Raw genomic sequence first — 19420 nt, forward strand, 5'->3', positions numbered from 1 at the left:
GCAAGGCAGATGCTCGTTGGCTCCAAATGGCCGCACTGGGGCTGTCTGAGCAATGGTACAGATCCACAAGTTTTCTGGCTATCTTGGTTTTAGCTAAAGTTGCACATCACCACAAGTGGATTGTTTCTGCCTCTCTGTTCCTCTTCCAAGGCCCACCCACATCTCAGCTCAGTGTCTCACTGTCCACTTGCCCAGGCAGTCTGTGTGTTGGCTGGGGAGCCATCACGTGTGACTGCTGAAGGAGTCAGATGCACTGTGGGTAAAACAAAAACACAGAATTACTTGAGATTCATCTTTCTGAAACAAATTAAAATCAAACAATATAGCTAATGTGCTCATCATCTCTGTATTTTCCCCCATCCCAGCAACTCGGGCGTTAAACACTAATAAATTGTAAAGCAACTCAGAGATAAATACGAATTGGTTTCTTCCTCAGCAGTAGACATTTCTTTGACTCAAACTTCCCTCCAGTTTTTCTATCAGACTCTCTCTTTCTTTCTTTAGCTACTGTTTTCAGTATTAAACAGGAATGCAGACAGTTTCAACAATTGGTGATGCCCTTTTCTTTTTCTTACCCTTCCCATCACAAAGAAGGTTGTTTAAAATTACTGTCATTTCTGGTAAAGTGGCCAAGAGAGCTGAGAAGCCTCAAAGGGTTTTCTGCTGAGGCTCTATCATTATATAGCAAGCCAACTTTTCAGAAAGTCATTGCTGAATTCATCAGTTTCTCTATGTAGAAATCATCTTCTGGATGTGGTGATAACGTTTTCTGAAGGCATACAGACAGCATCCATGGTTCTGTAGTGTCCTAAATACTTTTGCTTCAAGTAACAGTTGTCTTGGCACAAGTTTGGTTGCAGTGTTATTTCTTTTCCTTCCCACTGCTTGTGCTTGGATTCAGCCACTCTTTGGGCTTTTACTGTCATCAAGTTCCTGTGTTATTTTTGTTGGATCTTTAAGTTGACAATAAGAGAAAGCTAACTTGCACTTGCAGGGCTGTGTTTTCTGCCCTTCCTGGTCCTGACCATGGGCTTTGCTGCGCTCTGGCACAGGTTGTGCTGAGCAAATGCAGAGCCAATAGCTGAGCCCTGTCCTCCAAGAGCTAACTGCCTGTACTCCCCTCCTGTACTGAAGAGCGTTTGCAATCTGGACACTTCGTATTTCCCGAACGTTTGCTTTAACCGCTCCATTCACGTATTTTGTGTGTGGGTTTGTTTGTCTTCTCTTTGCTTTGCAATCGCACGCTCCTCTCTCTGCTGACGGTTCCTGCGCCACGCCAGCGGTTCCTCGCACCAGTGCCACGCAGTGCAGCTCCGTCCCAGAGCCGCGCTACGGCCGGCGGCTGGGCAGCGACTTTGCAGTGGGGGCTGTGGTGCGTTTCGAGTGCAGCGCCGGCTACGTACTGCAGGGATCCCGCAGCATCGAGTGCCTCACCATGCCTGGAGCGCTGGCTCAGTGGAACGTCTCTGTCCCCACCTGTGTGGGTAGGTGTCCTGGGCCCGGGGCTGAGCAAAAGGCAAAATGGGACAGCAGTTTGTGCGAGGAAAATAAGTGGCAGCTTTTGGGATGGTTAAAAGGAAACCAAGAAAGTTGTTTCTTATCTTGCACGTACAAACAGGCCTGTTGGTGAACAAGAGCCTTAAATATTTGAGAAAGGACAACTGGATCCAGTTCTCAGTTGTGGAATCCAGGGTAGCATCTAGTGTAAATAGGATCTAAAAACGCTTTCTTCTTCTTCAGAGGAGAGCAGTCCTGAACAAGTTCACATGCTGAAACACTCTGTGCTGCCCTCTTGTCAGGACTGCTTGCAGCTGATGATAGAAGTTACCTGGGAGAGTTACTGAAAAGAGATTATTCCTACAAATCATGTCCTTAAATCATGATCCAATTCTGCTTTTGGTTTTTTTGTTTTGGTTTGGTTTTTTCCAATGAATAAATACTTTAAAGAGAATGTTCCTGTATAAAAGCCAAACCCTTTCATGTTCAAGCATTGCTTTGCTCATTCCAGTGCCATGTGGTGGAAATCTGACTGAGCGCAAAGGCACCATCCTCTCCCCTGGCTTCCCAGAGCCGTATCTGAACAGCCTCAACTGTGTGTGGAAGATATCAGTCCCCGAGGGAGCAGGAATCCAGGTACTGAGTTAGCAGCATGATACAGAAAGGAGAAAACACAGCATCTAGTGCACATAGAGGCTGTGTGCTGGGAGGCTAAGATGGGTTGAATGTGTAATTCTCTGGAATCAGACATTCATTTACACTGCAGCTGCCATACAGTGGGTAATATTCCCATGGATTTTTGCCTCCTGGAGGCACTCACCATGAGAAATACTTGGAACCATGTGGCTGTTTTGCTGCAACAAAATAATTGTGGTATTTGGGGTAAATACCTTTATATTCCTGCATTATGCAACCTTGAAAGCATTGTAAGCTATACCAAGGAAGAGCAGCTTGCTCAGCATGCCAGTGCAGCTTTGTTCTGCCAGCAGAGTTACAGCAGTATGATTATACAATTAGAGCTTTGCTGCTCATTGTCTCCAGGTAAATGGGCCCTCCAGGTTTTGTGTGGTCCTTATCGTTTCTCTGCAGAGAGTCCTGCCTGCTAGAGGATGGAGAGAATTAAGCCCAACATTAGAGACCAAAGTTTAGATTATGTTCCCATTCAGCACATGTGCACTTCACCCTACAGAAGGTGTCTCACCACGCGTTACACTGGCATCAGTTGATGCAGAGAAGATGGATGCTTTAATAGGTTCATTCTTCTCATTAACAGAGGGTTCCTGTCTTCTTTTCACCTCTTCACAAGGGTTTTGTTCCCGAAGTGCTTTCATTTCTCTATCATGTGTTTGGCCAGAAGACTTGCAGGTGGATTCCTCCTCCTCTGCCATATTGTGCTTCTCTCACCAGTTATATTGCAACATCAGCTCTGTGCTGTTAGATTACAGTTCTGCCTTTCTGCAGGAATAGTCTTCCATGATGTCACCAGTGTAACTCAGAGCTGAATAGTGGGCTGGGGAGCGTGGTGGCCAAGCCTGGAACACCAGCTTGTGCCCTTTGCCACGTCCAGCAAATTCCCATTTTCCCTCATCTGTTTTTGAAGCCGTTTAACTTAATGTTTTCAAAGGCCTCAAGGCTTATTGTCAATTCTTTTCTGTTCATCTGAATTTTCAGCCGTGCTCCAAACCCCTAAATGGCAGAGGGATCCATTTAGCTCAGCAAAACGTCTCAGCAGTTGAGGCAGTTTGCAAGTTGCTCAGGACTCCTGGGACCAGGAGGTGATAATTCGCTTAATTTTTAAAGTGATGTAAATAAATGTCTGTATTTTGCACTGCTGTGTTCTGAATGCAGACCCTTGCTGCCAGTTTCTCAGCCCATGGAGCTGTTTTTGTGTACATCTGCTGAGCTTAGAGGAAAGGAGCTATTACAGCAGGCTGCTAAAAGCATTTGTTTCTCACTTCTTTTGCTGTGCAAATGCAGCTATTGGATGTCGAAGTAGAAAATGTAATGTCAAAAGTGTTTTAAAGGGTTCTTCCCTCCTGCTACATACATTTTGCAAAGAGAAGATGTTTGGGGATCTAACACAGAGTGCAGGCAAATAACTAAGAAAGGGTGCATCCTGCAGCTGAGTGTTGCCATGTCACACCTGAAGCTGAGTTTCCAGTTCTAGAGCGGTGTTCTAGGTCCAGTCCTAGTTCTCAGCAGCCCTGCAGTGTCCAACCCCAATCCCAGCTGCAGAGCACTGCATTTCCCTGCCCAGCTCTGCCCCTACACATGGGCACGATGCTGGGTGACATCTTCCCTGACAGCAAACCAGTTCTGGTACTTCCAGTGGAAGTCCTTTGATGGGAGGAACCTGGCCTGCTGCGATCAGCTCGCCCTGCATGCACCACCCTGGTCACCCACTGCTGCATGCAACATGCTCTGGGTTATTAGATACTAATTTAAACATCGCTTTGCCCTCATTTTGTACAACAATTAAAGGTTAAACAGCTGTAAATCAGGGAAGGAGGTGAAATTAAAACTTCCTTAGCAGCGGCGAGTCACTAGTAGGATTTTTATGTAATCAGTGTATGAGCAAGCACTTCTGCCATGAATTATTCATTCCTGTAGCAAACCTTCCTGGGTGAATTAATTTATATACATGGCAGTAAATAGATGCAGATCCCTTGTGAATCCACATGTCAGACTTGAATTAGGCCCTTAAAAATGTTTATTCCGTTAAGTTGGGGACATGGGAGTGGATAAATAATTTAAAAAATGTAAGAGCAAACAAAATAAATGCACGTTCTCAGTCCATGGCCTCTCAATAATTTTAGTCACAACAGGAGTGTAATTGTACAGGCTGGAAGGTATTGACGTGGTCAGTGCCATCACTGATGGCTCTGTAGGGGTCACTGCCATTTCTGCTAGATGAACTCTTCCTTTTTTTCTTCTTTTTTTAAAAGAAACTTTCCTGGAACTTTTTTTGTCTGCTTTATTATTCAGAATAAATCAATGAGAAAAAAAAAAAAGGTTAAAACGGCGGAAATCATGGGATTTGATTGTCTGTGTTTTGTGTTTACCAGAGCAAAAGGAAAGTAGGTGTTTGAAGCAGGTGTGTAAGTACAGAGGGAGAGGGAAGAGGAGAGCACAGGAACGCGTGTGTGAGCATGCTGCCTCGATTTCCAGTGTGTCAAAGCCTCTTCCAAGAGTTCTGCCCAGCAAATGTGCCCTGCTGAGCTCAGAGCTTAAGGGAGTCATTCCATTGAATTCAGCAGGGCTGCTGAGATCAGAAGCATCAGGCTTAGTAGGAAATCTCCATCCAAAGAGACCTCAAAGAATGGAGTCTCTCCAGTGAGCAGATGCATGAGGGTGGATGTGAACACGCATCTACCTGCTGGAGCTGCCAAACCTTTCTCCCCAAACCCAGGAGTGGTACTGAGCAGCAGTGCCTCTGCCACGGGGAAACGGAGCATTGAAGAACCTCATTTTTAGATTGGTGGCCTAGAAAATAAGTTTGAGTGTCTGAAAATTTCATCTAGAGCATTGCAGATTCAGGACGGCTGCTCCATGTAATCCTGGATCTCTCTCAGGTTTGCTGTTGGACTCTTTCAGGCAATTCAACAAACCTGACCTACAGCACGGCTTATTTTTTGTACTGGCCCACCGAATGCTTTGAACTCCCAGTACTTAGAAATAAAGGCAGAATTAATTTGAGTGATAATTAAGGAAAACAAATCTACCGTGCAATTACATCTCTATCATTACTGAAGTACAGGAGCTGCTTTTCGGGGTAAATGCAGATTCATGAGATACCATGATGTTACTCATTTAAGGTTTGTATTGAAGTTCTGAGTCACGGAGTCAAGTGACTTGTATAAACCTTCAAACCCTGCAGTGCATGGCAGAGAAAGGTGGGAAATTTGAAAATGCAACTGGAGTAATGGGGTTAAAAGCTGGGAAGCAAGACAACTGCAGAGAGCTTCACTGGATTAAAAGATATTGTGATATAATGGAGGTTTCCTTCTTCTTGTAATAGTTTCTGGGTGGCTAGTGATTGCTTTCACATGAAAACATTGCAGAAGTCTTGAGGAATCTCTTTTTTTCCCCTCCCTTTCCATTATTACTTCAGATACAGGTGATCAGTTTTGTCACTGAGCAGAACTGGGATTCCCTGGAAGTGTTTGATGGAGGAGACAACACAGCCACCATGCTGGGGAGTTTCTCTGGTAAGTGCTCAACATTGTGTTTGGTGAAATGCGTCGTGCAAGCTTCATTTCAATTAGCATCAGCTGCACTTCAGCACATACACGACGTACAAACACGTGCTGGAAATCACCAGCACCTTCAAGCTCTTCCAGCAGCAGTAAAGTGAATGCTAGTGTGTGTACGTGTGTAGCTCTGAGTTTTATCTCTGTTACAAAAACTTACCCTAAGCCCATCTTTATTATTTTAACCCTTGCTGGAAAGCACTCTATTGCAGATGAGCCTTTCCTCTTTCCTTTTTTCCTTTTTTATCCACCTCCCCGGTGTGCCCTGGCATTTTCTCTAAGCTGTGTTAACTCAGGACCGTTTCCACAGGCTGGGAGTTGTGCAGCACTGCTGGGTTGTGCAGGCTCATACCACTGCACAGGCAGGTTCACCTCCTGGCTGATTGCACCAGAATGGAGCGAGGGCTGCAAAACAACATTTATCCTGCATTGTACTGGGGAACTGAGGTTTTTGGCAGAGCAGGGAGTAACCAGCAGCCCAAAAGCACTGTGAAGCTTTCAAATAGCAGAAGCACTTGCCAACCAACGGCCCTGATTCTTGATTGCTGAATGAGCGCAGGTTCAGAGGGCTTTGAGGCTGGGAGAGTCATGCGTAACGGCTGGCAGACTCTCCTCCCGGAGCTGCATTCTGGATAGAACTGCCTTGATCTGCTGCTGCAGCTTCCAGGGAACGAAGCAGGAGAAGGAATCCAGAGCTCCACTCACACTGCTTCCCTTCAGCAGTTCTTTTCTCAGTGCTTTCAATCTGTCTGGTCTGTAAGTGGTAAAACTTCACATGATGGAATTCATCATTATACCTCGAAAAGGCCATTGCAGAGAGGCCTTGGGTATTTCTCAATTGGCCTCATTAGAACCTGATCAAAACCAACAGAGCTTGTTAAGTTAAAGGACTTTCTGTTCTTAGCCTCTTCTGCAGCAAGTCTCTGAGGATATGAAGGAGGAAAAAAGAATCCTCTTCAGTATCTCTGTGCACCTCTTGTTTTCCCAGGAACTACAGTGCCTGCGTTGCTGAACAGCACTTCAAACCAGCTCTATCTGCATTTCTATTCGGATATCAGCGTCTCTGCTGCTGGCTTTCACCTGGAATACAAAAGTAAGAGCAGTGCAGCCTTGATCTCACAGTACCTCTGGGTAGTGGGGAAATGGCTACAGAGCTGTTGCCTTGCAGAAGTGGAAGCTGTGTAGTGCGGGGAGGGGGCAGTGAGCTGTAAGGCCCACGTGTGCATGGTTCCTTTTCTCAAACTGCAGAGAGGTTGCGAGTGTAAGTGAAGAAGAGGATGCGTGGGGTCACAGAGTGGCTTGGCAGCGCTTTTTGGTTCCTCTGTTGTAGTACAGCAGGAGGTATGGAAGCCAAAGTATTAAAAATTCATGGGGAATTTGCCTGTTCAATACGGTGCTGTAATCTTAGCTTGGGAAGTGCCTAAATGGTGCTTGCCAGATAGTAGGAGGGACCGCCTGCTCTTTGCCATCCTTCCTAGGCATTCAGTATTTGTCATTGCAGGGGGCAGCATACCAGGACTAGGCAGGTCTTCATAGGGTTGTTCAGGCTGGAAGGGACCTCAGGAGGTAATCTCATCTAGCCTTCTCCTGAAAGCAAGGTCAGCTATGAGATAAAACTAGACTGCTTGCATCTTTATGCAGTCTGTTCTGGAAAAATTCCAAGGATGGAGGCTGCACAAACATTCTGGGCAGCCTTTCATGGCAGGATCAGCACTGCAGCCCCTGGCCATCCTGGAGCTCTTCCTGCTGAACTTATTCCACTTCTCTGTGGAAATGGGGGGGGGAGGGAGCAAAACTCCCCCAGTATTTAAGACACTGCCTAATGGGTGTTGAGTAGAGCTAACAGGTGTAGAATGGCAGCTCTCAGCTCTGTTCAGTGCATCTAAATTGAATGTTCAGCAAGCAGGCTTGTGCATTTGCAGGGTACTAAAGATAGAGGTGTGGCAGGGCCAGGAGCATGCCTTGTGTACCTGCAACTCTCAGAGGACTGGTTAGTGCATGGTGATGGGCTGGCCCTGTTTCTGCATTGGTAGCAGTGATGCTGAGCCTATGAGAGGTGTGCTGGGACTGCTGTTGTGTTCATGCAGACTTCCTTGGGGCAATGCAAACATAATTGTTTCTTGCTGGACACTAAGTCTGACAATTGCTTTTGATCACCGATTTTGTGTTCGTCTCTGAAGCCAACCAGTGTTCTGTTTATTTTGTCCAAAGTAGCAAATAGATTTGAAAGTGCGTTTCATTTTGTACAACATCCACAGAAATGGCAGAGCTGTTTGACTGCAGGGACTGCCTGAGCTTTTAAGGGGCCAACTAGTAGTAAGCTTTCCAGGTTTATTGTGTTTGCAGGTGGAAACCTTGCATATTAATGGCTTGAGCAAAATTACAGCAGCCAAGATTTGAGAGAGGAGTGCACTAGAGAGCTCTCTGGAAGCTTGGGTGTTGTTACAGAAATCCTCCTGCTGCAACTCTGCTTCTTTCCCACTTCTGTTTCAACCAATAAATTCTGTGAGGATTGTGTTGTCGCACTGCAATAATCACTCAGGTTTTTGTGAGGCTTGGGATTGCCAGGTTTGTTTGGTTTCTTGGCTGAGAAAATTAATATGTGTTGATTTGCAGGGCAGATGGAAAGTAATGCAGTTTTTGCTTTGCTTGTACGACTGAAATTTCATGGTATATAGGACTGAATGAAGCTCAGTGTCTACTGATCGGAATGGGAAGTTGCTTAGGGCTGTTTTCTCCGTCTCTCTGAAGGTCAGGCAGCTCAGCCAGGGGTGGGCAGGGACTGAGAGCTTTCTTGCTGGAAAGCATGACTCAGATTTTTGAAGGAGAATCACCATCACCTCCTTCTTTTCTTCACCTGCTTTGGGCTCAGCCTGCAGCCAGGAGCTGGAGCAAAGCACTAGCCTTGCAGAGCTGTGAGAGGTGATCTTGCGGCAGCAGCAGGATCGCCCTGATCGGAAGCGTAGCTCAGGTGGAAATGGGATTGAATGACATTTCTGTGGGCTGTTCTGTGGGTGCTGTCAAAGTCTGGCCTCGCTTACTGCTTTCTGTATCACCTGGAAAATTCATTCCGCAGATGAAAGCAGGGAGAGTCGGGTAAGAGAAGAAACTAAGCAGCTTTTTACCCAAATTGCATTCTGCAAACACATTATGTCCTTTATATTGCCAGCAAGGGGCAACATGGGTGATTCCCTCACACATCTTCCCCGGTGTTTCATCAAATGCTGCCTGGTCAGTAAAGGAATACACAACATACCATGCATACAGACGTCTGATGAGGAGGGTTGGTGATGGGAGTTTTGATTCCTGAACCATTGAGAATGACTCAGCCTGCCCTGGGAATGGATGTGCTGATGCAGATGCAGCCCATCGGTCGAGCCATTAATGTTCAGTCAGAAATGGTTTTGGCCATGAATCGCAAAATGATTAGTGATGCCTTCATTAAGAACAGTGTGTTCCAGATAAAGTGGAGGCGATGGATGTGTATACCTCTATGTCCAGGATCCCTCTGGGCTGTCTTCGAGGAGAATCCAAACACCACCAGACTTTTTCACATAGTGTCAGTGCCGGTCAGAAGCCCTTGGTGAAGGTGTGTGCTTTCCTGCCGCCTGCCCTTCCCTGTCCCACAGCACTCACCCCCCTTTGCCTTTCAGCTGTCGGTCTGTCCAGCTGCCCAGAGCCCCCAGTTCCTGGGAATGGCCTGAAGGTCGGGGAGCGCTACCTGGTGAACGACGTCGTCTCCTTCCAGTGTGAGCCAGGCTATGCACTGCAGGTAGAGGAATGGGGGTTTTTTGGCACAAAAAGGGACAGCAGCAAACATTTGGGAGGGAGACCTCCAAATTCTGTCTCGTTTTTCTCTCCCTCAGGGGCACTCTCACATTTCCTGCATGCCAGGCACTGTGCGGCGCTGGAACTATCCTCCTCCGCTTTGCATTGGTAGGATTCCTCCTGCTCTTCTTCCCTAGCAGATATTTATCGTGCCCTTCTAAAAATCTGTGTAATCAGATGCTGATGAAATGGGGAGAAGTTTCTTGCCCACACTGAGCCAGCTGCATTGTTACAGCTGGATGTCTTCAAGCCTTCTGTATTTCCTGACGCGCTCAGGTTCTCAGCCTGTTCTCCCATGTAAAGGTGCTTTAAAAGTGGCTGTATAAACCACAGCGTGCTGCAGCTGATGGTTTTGCCCTCTTCATGGTGGGGCAGCACAGTGGCCAGGAGCACAGTACAGTAGGTTTTCTTTCAAGTGCATCCCTGTGGCTGAGGGCTGCTGGAGTGGCAGGGAGGACAGGAGTTCTGTGAAGGTGTGAGTCAGAGATATGCAGCTTGTTCTGGAAGTGAGGTAAAGGCTGGAAAAAAATCTTTATTAGCTGCAAGGGAAAATTTCAGCACTCATTCCTCCAGGGCAACCAGAATGCCTAATTTTAAATGCTTGAAATGTGGTTGTGGTATAAAGCGTAAAAATACAAAAATGGTTTTGTCAATAAAAACTCATTCAAAAGGGAAAACCTGAAACTACTTTATACTGGAAGCAGATTGTCTTTATGGGTTGAGAGTTGTTTGTTTCTGTTGGCTCTTTTTTATGCATTAAGGAAAGATCTGCAGGCTGTGGTTCGGTTTTTTGTTTGTTTGTTTGTTTGGAAATGCATCTTGATGTCACCAAAACTGCTTCTTTTACTGCTCTTCTCCCAGTATCTCCAAGCTGCCCACCTGGTGCCTTGCTGTCCTCACTTCAGTGTCTACAGCTCCTCTGTGACCAGTGAGGGCCAGGTGTCCTGTTTGCCTGTAGCAGCCATGGCTGAGGCTGCTGAGTGCTCCCCAGGAAGGGAGGACCAGGCAATTAATTTCCACTGAGGCAGAAGTAAACGCTGAGGGAAGAGATGCAGAGGTGAAAGGAACTTGCTGGAGTTTCTGGATTATCTTCAAGCAGCATTTTGCTTTTAGCAAATCTAGATATTTAATATTCATATTGCACATTTTACAGCTTTGAGGGAGACATTTATGCATTTAATAGCTTTAGTTAACAGTTATTTCAGGCTCCTGCTGTTTTAGCTTACATCATTTTGCTTTAAAGTAATTATAAGAGCTAACAGCTCTTTCATCTGATGATCTTCAGGCCAGCAGTAAGTGCAGAGACAGTTACAGCAGAACGTCTGAGCTAAAGGGCTCACGCCCCTGGGAGCTGTTGTAGGAGAAACCAGAAGCCCTTCAGCTCAGCATCCGGGTAGGGGGTTCCAGCACGAAGGAGGATCCCAGTATTGCACCAGGATTGATGGCAAGCTGAGCAACTACAAATTCTGTGTTTTCTTCTGTCTTTTGATCAGCATCAGTCATGCTGTTCAGCTGGATTCTGCCTGGCAGGGCTGTGCCTGGTAGGCTCTGTCACAGTGTAAACCAGCACGGTTTAGTTCAGGATCTCTGCTTTAGGGCAGTCGTGGTTAAACGATACAAGCACCTGTCCACCTGTCTGTTCCTATCTCTTAGCTTGCATCACACTTGACTGAAAAAGGTCATCCAGCTTCAGAGACACACAAGCACATCTCCACAGCCGAGTGCAGATCTGTACGAGTGACACAGTCCTTGGTGCGGCTGCTGGCAGCACTGGGGCTCCTTGTCCTTTGTGAGTCATGCACCCATGTGTCTAAATGCTGCCAGAGCACGCTGGCTGCCAACCAGCTATGCAGGAACCCAGGCTGTGTCGTTCCCCTGCTCAGAGAACTCCTTGCCTCCCCAGCAGTGGACTGATTTTCTTTTTGTCTGCTTCATCCAGATGCTTGACTCCTAAATAATGTAGCACTAGTACTACTAAAGAGCCATTAAAAGGAAGAAGAAACTTCTGGGGAATGCCTCATTAGTAGCAAGTGCACACACAGAGATATTGGACAGAGGGAAGCTGTACTTCTGCTGTCAGAATGTGTTAGGAGCACACCTGGGTGTATTCTGTTAGGTGGTTTTACTGTAACAAGGTAGAGGTCATCCAGATATGCCGGAGAAGATGATATCTGTGCTTCACGTGATGCTTTTTGTAAACATATTTTGTGTGCTGTGTCATCTCCAGATCACTTCTTGGTAGGGAATTTGCTTCAGTCAGTGTGCAAACATGCTGCTCTATATTTATCAGTAATTGCCTCGAGAGTGACAAGTATAGCAGTCAAGGTAGATCAGTAAACCAGATAAAGTAGAGGTAAATGGAGTCAAAATAAGATCATTCTTTTTCTTCACAGTAATTTCTGTGGTGGTTAAAAATTCAAACAAGTGCAGTGTGCATGATGTGCACTGCTATGGTGTCCATAGAGAGAGCAGGCCATCCATGTCTCTCCTTGCAGCTTAAATCTCTCCCACTGTGGTCACCAAAAAGTGTATCTCTGGGTCGAGGCTTTTATCTTGAGGACAGGAGGAAGGCACCTGCGTTAGTAATGCAGCCATTCACTGCCTGGCCAATCTGTGCTAGTTCTGTGGCAGGCTTTCCTTTTTTCTCAAGTTTTCAATTTCTCTATTTCCAACATGGCTGATGGGCCATGGCCACTGTGCAGAGAGACCTGCGAGTGATCCTGACCGTGAACACTGTTGATTTTACAGCCCAGTGTGGAGGAACAGCAGAGGAGATGGAAGGAGTCCTCCTGAGCCCGGGGTTTCCAGGAAACTATCCCAGCAACCTGGACTGCACGTGGAGGATATTGCTGCCGGTGGGATTTGGTGAGTGGGCTTTGGTGTGAGCTGGCTATGTGCTGTTTGGCAAGAGAGAGGGCTGCGTAGCTGTGTAGCCTTCATAATTCCTTTGCTGTCAGGCACAGGAACTCAAGCAGCCTGAAACCACAGCATTTGTAGCCTGATCTGGGCTGAAACTAGCAGGACAGTCGCCCTTTTCCTCCAGTGCAGTAAATGTTTGCTTTTCCAATTATCCAGGCTATATTGGGCGGTGCCGATGTGCCAAGGCTTGTGCATAACTTTGAAGGCAAACTCTCTATTCTTCCTCCCTAGGTGCTCACATTCAATTCCTAAACTTCTCCACTGAGCCAAACCATGACTTCGTTGAGGTGCGCAATGGGCCATACGACACCAGCAACGTCATCGGGCGCTTCAGCGGCACCGAAATCCCAGGCTCCCTCCTGTCCACATCTCATGAAACCACTGTGTACTTCCACAGCGACCATTCGCAGAACAAGCCAGGCTTCAAGCTGGAGTACCAAGGTAAGGAGGCCACTGAACAAGCAGCAGTGGGGCAACCCTGTCCCCAGGTGCCAATGGGGAGGGTGGGGGAGAGAGGGTGCACGACACGGTTGCTCCTATTCCGTTGTGTTTGTTCCATGAGGACTTAATCCAAATGAGTGGAAAGGTGTTACATGAAGAGCATGCTTAATCCTCATAACTGGGATCTGTTCATCCCGACTTACGCCTTCCGGCAAATAACAAATGTTCCTCGAGTGCTTTGTGACAGTGAGCTGTCTTTGAATTAATTCCAGCCAGATTCACTTAGATCTTGGCTCTGTCGACCGGTTTCTGCAAGGAGCTGTGAGTTTGCTCTAAAATTTTGCAGCTGATTTTCATATTGAAGTCCAGTACGAGCACTCTGGAACGCATCCCTTCCATCCTCAGCTGCAGCTTAGCTTTGTGCTGAGGCAGGCTGGTGGAGGGGCCTGAGCTAATCAGGAAATAGCTAACTAAAGTGACAGTGGGGCTTGGGACTGCCTGTGAGACTTCAGCCTGTTGTAGGAGGACCTGAACTTTTGGTCCTGCTTGATCACAGCTCTGCCTTTCACAGGGTCTTTGCAAAATCCTTTGGACTTCCTTGTCCACCTGACTTTGGTATATGGGAATGTGGGCAGAGGAGACCAGGGGCAAATCACATGCTTTGTACTGAAGAAAATTAGGATGGGCTTTGCTGTGCAGCAGCTGGGAGCCAAGTGATCCAAGACTGCCTGCGAGGGAGATCTGAGGAGTGGGAAAGATGGAGCATGTGTCTCCAGCCGTGTGCTGTAGCCAAGGACTGACAAAGGGCTGCCTCCCCAGAAATAGCAATAAAAGCCACTACTCATACTTAATTGAAAACATTAATTTTGTCTTGGCTGTCCTGTTCATGCACCATATAATTCATGCGCTACTGCACAATTTAGGAAGGAATGTGTTCTGTGAGGCATTCTGGGTAATCTCATGGAAATTGCTATGCAAATGAGCTCTAGCAAGGCTGACCAATAATTTATAATGCCAGGTGGAACATGCTAACCAATTGACTTACATTCATCATCAGGATTGTCCACGTTTTGCTGAAAAACAGGGCCAATTTCCCAATTAGAGGTGAAGCGTGGGGTGACCTGTGAACGCAGGGTCTGAGAAACCAGAGGAGCAGAGTGGGTCCCAGTGCTCACATCTGAGGTCACCTCAAGGCTGCCCAGGATTGTCCCTCGTCCTCCATGCTGATGTGTGCATGGTTCATTAAAGTTTTATCTCTTTCAATTAAGTCGTTGTGTGAGGGGGAAGCAGCTAAGCAGCGTGGTGAGTGTACAGTTCCTGCTTTTATGAGAAAATTACAAGTGTGAAGCATTCCTCCATTTATTGATTTATTTCTATTTCAGCATATGAGCTGCAGGAATGCCCTGACCCTGAGCCTTTTGCCAACGGTGTTGTACGAGGAGCTGGTTACAACGTTGGCCAGTCCATCTCTTTTGAGTGCCTGCCTGGGTACCAGCTGATCGGTCACCCCGTCCTGACTTGTCAGCATGGAACCAACAGGAACTGGGATCACCCATTGCCCAGGTGTGAAGGTATGGCTTTGGGATCACTCTCTTGCTAAAGAACTCAGGGCCAAACCAAAAATCAAAGATTTCACACAGGAATGCACACACTTCTTTGGGGAGCACAGAAACTGTATGTTGTTGCTGTTCTGCCCTTAGCAGTCTCTGAAAAAGACTCTGGCAGCTCTGGGGACACTCAGTGTGAGAAGATTGGGTCCCTGTCCAGTCTCTTTATCATGGCAATAATGACATCTCAAAAACGATCCAACAGTTCTTCACTAATCTTGCACACGTGTGCCAGGTGGACCCTGCATTCCGAAGGAGCGGATCTGTGGTCCAGGCTTCAAAGCTCCATCTTCTCAATTTAGATCCAGCGGGGCTCTTTCACTCTTTTATCCTTTGGACTGGTGGGCTGAGTTTTGTGAGGTTTCCTTTCGAAGGGTTTCACACAAACCCTTAAGAAATTCAAGGCTGCTCATTGAAGATTTCCGCTGCACTTGCCAGTGCACTGACCTTTATCCCAGCCTCCCTGCTGCAATTGGTCTGCGCTGGGGAAAGAGAGGGAGGGCTGATGCTTTCCCTCTTTTAAGTCCTAAGTCCTTGAACTCCAAGAACAAAAAGCATAAGGAACGGGATCCTAGCTGTGCTGCCTGTGACTCCAGCAATGCAGAGGTGTGTTGAAAACTGTTTGGCTGCTGTGTGCTGTTGGGAGGGCTGGTGAGTAATGGTAGCAGGATGAGGCCCTTTCCTTCAGGCATCAGCTCTGCCAGCTGCAACCATCCAGGCCTTAGATCTTTACTGTGTTTTTAAGTAGCTTTCCTGTTCTGCTGCACTTATGGTAGGACAAGGAGGTGAGAGGATAGGTGTATTTTGGTCCATTTGCTTTTTTCCCTGTGCTAGCACATCTGCTGGGCTGTTAGTGCTGTTAAAGTCAATGCAGAGTGTTCCATTTCTGGCTGTTTCCTTAAATGCAGCTGAGCTGGATGGTCCATTTTTGCATACCAGCAAGCAGCAGTGACGCACTGCCTTAGGCTAACCACCTCACCTACCCCACACAGGTCACAGCTGAATGCCTGTTTAATTAAAAGAGAAGTTGTAGTCCAAACTAAAGGCACAGAGGCTGAGTTTTCCAGCAGCACTCCTAGAAGCTCTTCTGCTGATCAGCAGGCTGCCTGTTTTACAGGGCAGAAAGGATCTTGGCCCCTAAGGTTCCTTGGGTTTTTGTTTAGAGAAGTAAATGTACAGGTTTATATAATTACTCAAGGTTTTCTCAGCTTGACAAACCACAGGAGAAAGCAGAGCAGAGCCAAGCAGTAAATATTTGGAGCCTGACTTTAACTTCACCTTTGGCACATCAAATCATATCCAGAGTGGTAGGTATCTGTGGGGCTACTCCCCTATGAACAGGAGAGTGTGGTGCCATGTTTTAGGACAGCGCTGAGCCTGACTTAATAAGTTGTGCTGGGAGGAAGAATGTGTGAACCTAAGCCAAGGACTGGGTTGACACAACTGTGTGGCTTCTGAAAGGGAGCTGGCTCAGGCAGGGGGCTATCAGAATTTACCCTGTGAGAGGTCCAGAAGCTGATTCTTGTGCATGGGACTCTTGGACCCTGGGACTTGCTGTGGCCCTCCTGCACTTCAGCAGGATGTCATCTTTCTGTCTCTCTTCTTCGCTGCCCTGGCTGTTTCTAATTACGTCTCTGTAGCTTCCAGGTTCATTTAGGCCTGGAAGATACCTGGTGCAATAGAACTGTCGTCTTGATTAATGAAGTGGATGCTGCTGTTGTACAAATAAATCATCATTTCCCCCCTGCTCAGATGCGATCTGTGGAAAGCCAGCTGCTCAATGGTTCTGGTCCAAGCCAAGAACCAAGCCAAGAACTATGAGCAAGTGCATAGATTTGCCCACTGGTGTGATCTGGTCAGGAGCTGTGTTTTCTATGCATGGGTGCAAACAGCTGGTGGACCCCAAGGGCTCTTACTTGGCTGTAAGGAGTTGATTTGTGCACCTGGCCATCACATCTGTACAAAGCAGTCTGACAGTCTCCTTTCGGCTCCAGAGCTGAAACAAATTTATTGCAATGGAATTGAATTGAAAAGGTTAGAGGTAGTTGTGACAGGCGTAAACTATTCATGGTGAGGTAGGCTAAGGTTTTGGGGCTGGATCCACCTGTGTGCAGAATTGCTTTTATTCCCCCCCAAAAAAAAGAAATAAAAATGGGAAAGATATTAGAAAGTCATTGTTTTGGGGGATATTTCTTCACTAGGTCTGTATTTGTTTGGTTCTGCAGTGCCTTGTGGGGGCAATGTCACCACCCAAAATGGGACAGTTTACTCTCCTGGCTTTCCCAACCAGTACCCCAATTCCCAGGACTGCACGTGGCTCCTTACAGTGCCTGTGGGCTACGGGATCCATCTCAACTTCACTCTGCTGCAAACAGAGCCCTACAACGATTTCATCACCATTTGGTGAGTACAGCAAAGGTGTGAGGACTGAGCAGAGCTGCTGCTCCGGCCGCGTTTCAGCAAGATGCTCTTGCAAAGACAGAGTGCTCCCGTTGCTGCAGGGTGTGGGGAATGCTGTATTTAAGAGCAGGAGGAAGCGTCCTCTGGGGACAGTGGGATTTTGGACAGCGTTGTTAAGACTTAGTAGGTCTTTAATTCCATTAATTGCTGTGATCAGCGGCTGTTAAAGTGAGGCACATCAAATCTGCGTGGTACTGGGGGGAGTTCTGTGTGTGTGTGGTGTAGGAGGGTGGTTGTTGCCTGGGGTTGAAGGTGTGTAATAGTGCCTTTTTCTTGTATTCTCACCTACAATTTTAGGGATGGTCCTCAGCAAACTGCCCCGCAGCTTGGAGTATTCACTGGCAACTCTGCTAAGAAGTCAGCCCAAAGCTCTTCCAATCAGGTCCTGGTGAAATTCCACAGTGATGCTGCAAACGGAGGGATTTTTGCCATTTACTTCTATGGTCTGTATTGCTTCCTGCACGATGCATGCACTGTACCTGCCTTGGGATGCAGAGGGGCGTGGGTCAGCTGTGGCTTCCCACGGGGAGACGATACATGGAAGAAATGGGCTTTTACCTGAAATCTTCTGCAATGGGGTGAAGCTCTCACAAGTTTGAGACTGAAGGTCTCTTGTGCGATCAGGTGCTGGCAAGCGGTCGCGCCGTCTGGGCAGATGCAGAAATCCATCTGTAACACTGTGATAACTCAGGCACAGCCAAGAGCCCACGCACTAACAGCCACGCCATCCTGCGCCCCTCTCAAGGTGATGCTGTAAATACTGTCCTCCCCGTGGCAGATCCCATTATGGATAGCTCTCTGTTTACTTAAAACTCTCCCTCTCTGCAGTTGTAGCTGGACACGGTATTGTCTTTCCAATGCCATGCTGAACCAATGGGGTCATCAGCTGTGTTCTGACGGAGAGGTGACTTCGTTTCCACGGGGAGGAAAATGATTCTTGTAAATCTCTGAATTATTTGGGGATTCTTTGGTGTGAGTGCAGCTCACACCAGAGAGATGTGTTGGGTATTACATCAAAATGAGAACATTTGCTTTCCGCCTCTGAAAGAGGACCCAATTTTAAATTGGATTAGCTAGCAAGTTGCTACGGCAGTACTGGGTTTTGCTGGGTGCAAATGGAGACCTCCCCTTGCTCTGGTAATTTGCTTGCAGCAACTTCAGCAAAGTCTAACATGAGTTACACAATGAATCTGTGCAGAATGTTTCTGCTTACGCTCGGTTCCAAAAGGCAAGAATTATACAGATTGGCTGAATTCAAAGAGTGCTTGCCAGGCTTTGGAGGGAATTGGTTTTCTGCTGCAAAACACTGCAAGATTTATGTTATCAGACCATGGTGCATATGTAGGAGTTATGCAAAAAACCAGGAGTTAGGCAGTTTGGTGCAGAAATGAGCAGTGTGTGAACGCTGCTGCAGCTGAGCGAATGCTTCTTTGTGTCACACGAATTAGTTACTGTCTTTGCTGTGCTCAGAGCCCATCAACATGTGCTGCTGCCCTCCATCCTTGATAGCCCTTCATACTGAGGTTTCTTCAGCTCGTGGTTTCTCTGAGGTCTGAAGCCACCCTGGGCTGTCCAGGCAGGAGGTCTGGAGTGGTGCTGGAAGGAGCAGCGTCAGCCAGCAGCCGTTTGGAGCCCATTTTCCAGATGGGCTCTCTTGGCCTTTTATTAAAGCACAGCTCACTGGTTTATTGGTCCCTTTATACATGAGGCTTTAATATAAAGCCTAACCTGAGAGATTCGCTGATTGAGGTGCTTGCCTGCAGGGTGAGATTCCTCTCATTCTGCGTGTGGAGCCTGGTGGCACTGGGGAGATGGAGAGAAGGGAGAAATGTTCATTCTGGGATTGCACAGCACAGTCACTGGCAGTGCTGGCATTGCTCTTTGGGGTGTAACTGCAGGAAATGGAATTTCCTCGGGATCTGTAGCAATGTGTATTTTCATTTCTTCAGCTTCACGTTGGCAGATCTGGGACATAGACGCCCCCCTTCAGCTTTCAATTGTCTTTTCCCGTGCAGAGCAGATCAGCAGCACCCTTCTCAGAGAACCATTGCTCTTTCAAATGCCTGCAAAGAAACATTTCCTCAGGGTGGAGGAGAGGAAACAAAAGAATGATTTAGAGAGCTGGAAGATTGAATAGCAGCCCTTGAAAAATGATGATGTGGCACCTATTATTAAATGGGTTAGCTCAGGTGCCAGCACCAACTGAAGTGTGAGTGTGACGGGGGGGGTTTATGGCACTGTAACTCAGAGGGTCCCACTGTGGTTTCAAGGACAGGACTCTGTTTTGTCCTGGTGAGAACAAATGGATGTGCTGTTGAAAGGAGCTTTGCTAGTGCTGTATCACCCATATGCTGAAGCCTTCTTAATCGCACCTCTTTATTGAAATATGGCCCATTAAGGAGAGGAGATTAATGCTGT

General features: G+C 47.1%; 1 protein-coding gene across 1 annotated transcript in view; it reads left to right on the forward strand.

The window, feature by feature from the left end:
* CSMD2 (CUB and Sushi multiple domains 2) overlaps nt 1–19420 on the forward strand; it is a gene marked incomplete at both ends in the record, with an annotated part of 226948 nt that overhangs the window by 168538 nt on the left and 38990 nt on the right. Inside the window, 11 exons of the mRNA XM_079545965.1 lie at nt 1281–1484; nt 2009–2133; nt 5609–5705; nt 6736–6840; nt 9401–9519; nt 9614–9683; nt 12324–12440; nt 12726–12935; nt 14318–14506; nt 16768–16945; nt 17300–17445. Coding sequence (XP_079402091.1) covers nt 1281–1484; nt 2009–2133; nt 5609–5705; nt 6736–6840; nt 9401–9519; nt 9614–9683; nt 12324–12440; nt 12726–12935; nt 14318–14506; nt 16768–16945; nt 17300–17445 — 1560 coding nt within the window. The remainder of the gene's footprint in view (nt 1–1280; nt 1485–2008; nt 2134–5608; nt 5706–6735; nt 6841–9400; nt 9520–9613; nt 9684–12323; nt 12441–12725; nt 12936–14317; nt 14507–16767; nt 16946–17299; nt 17446–19420) is intronic.

Source organism: Tetrao urogallus (genome assembly GCF_951394365.1).
Source record: "Tetrao urogallus genome assembly, chromosome: 23".
In the NCBI taxonomy this organism is placed as follows: domain Eukaryota; kingdom Metazoa; phylum Chordata; class Aves; order Galliformes; family Phasianidae; genus Tetrao; species Tetrao urogallus.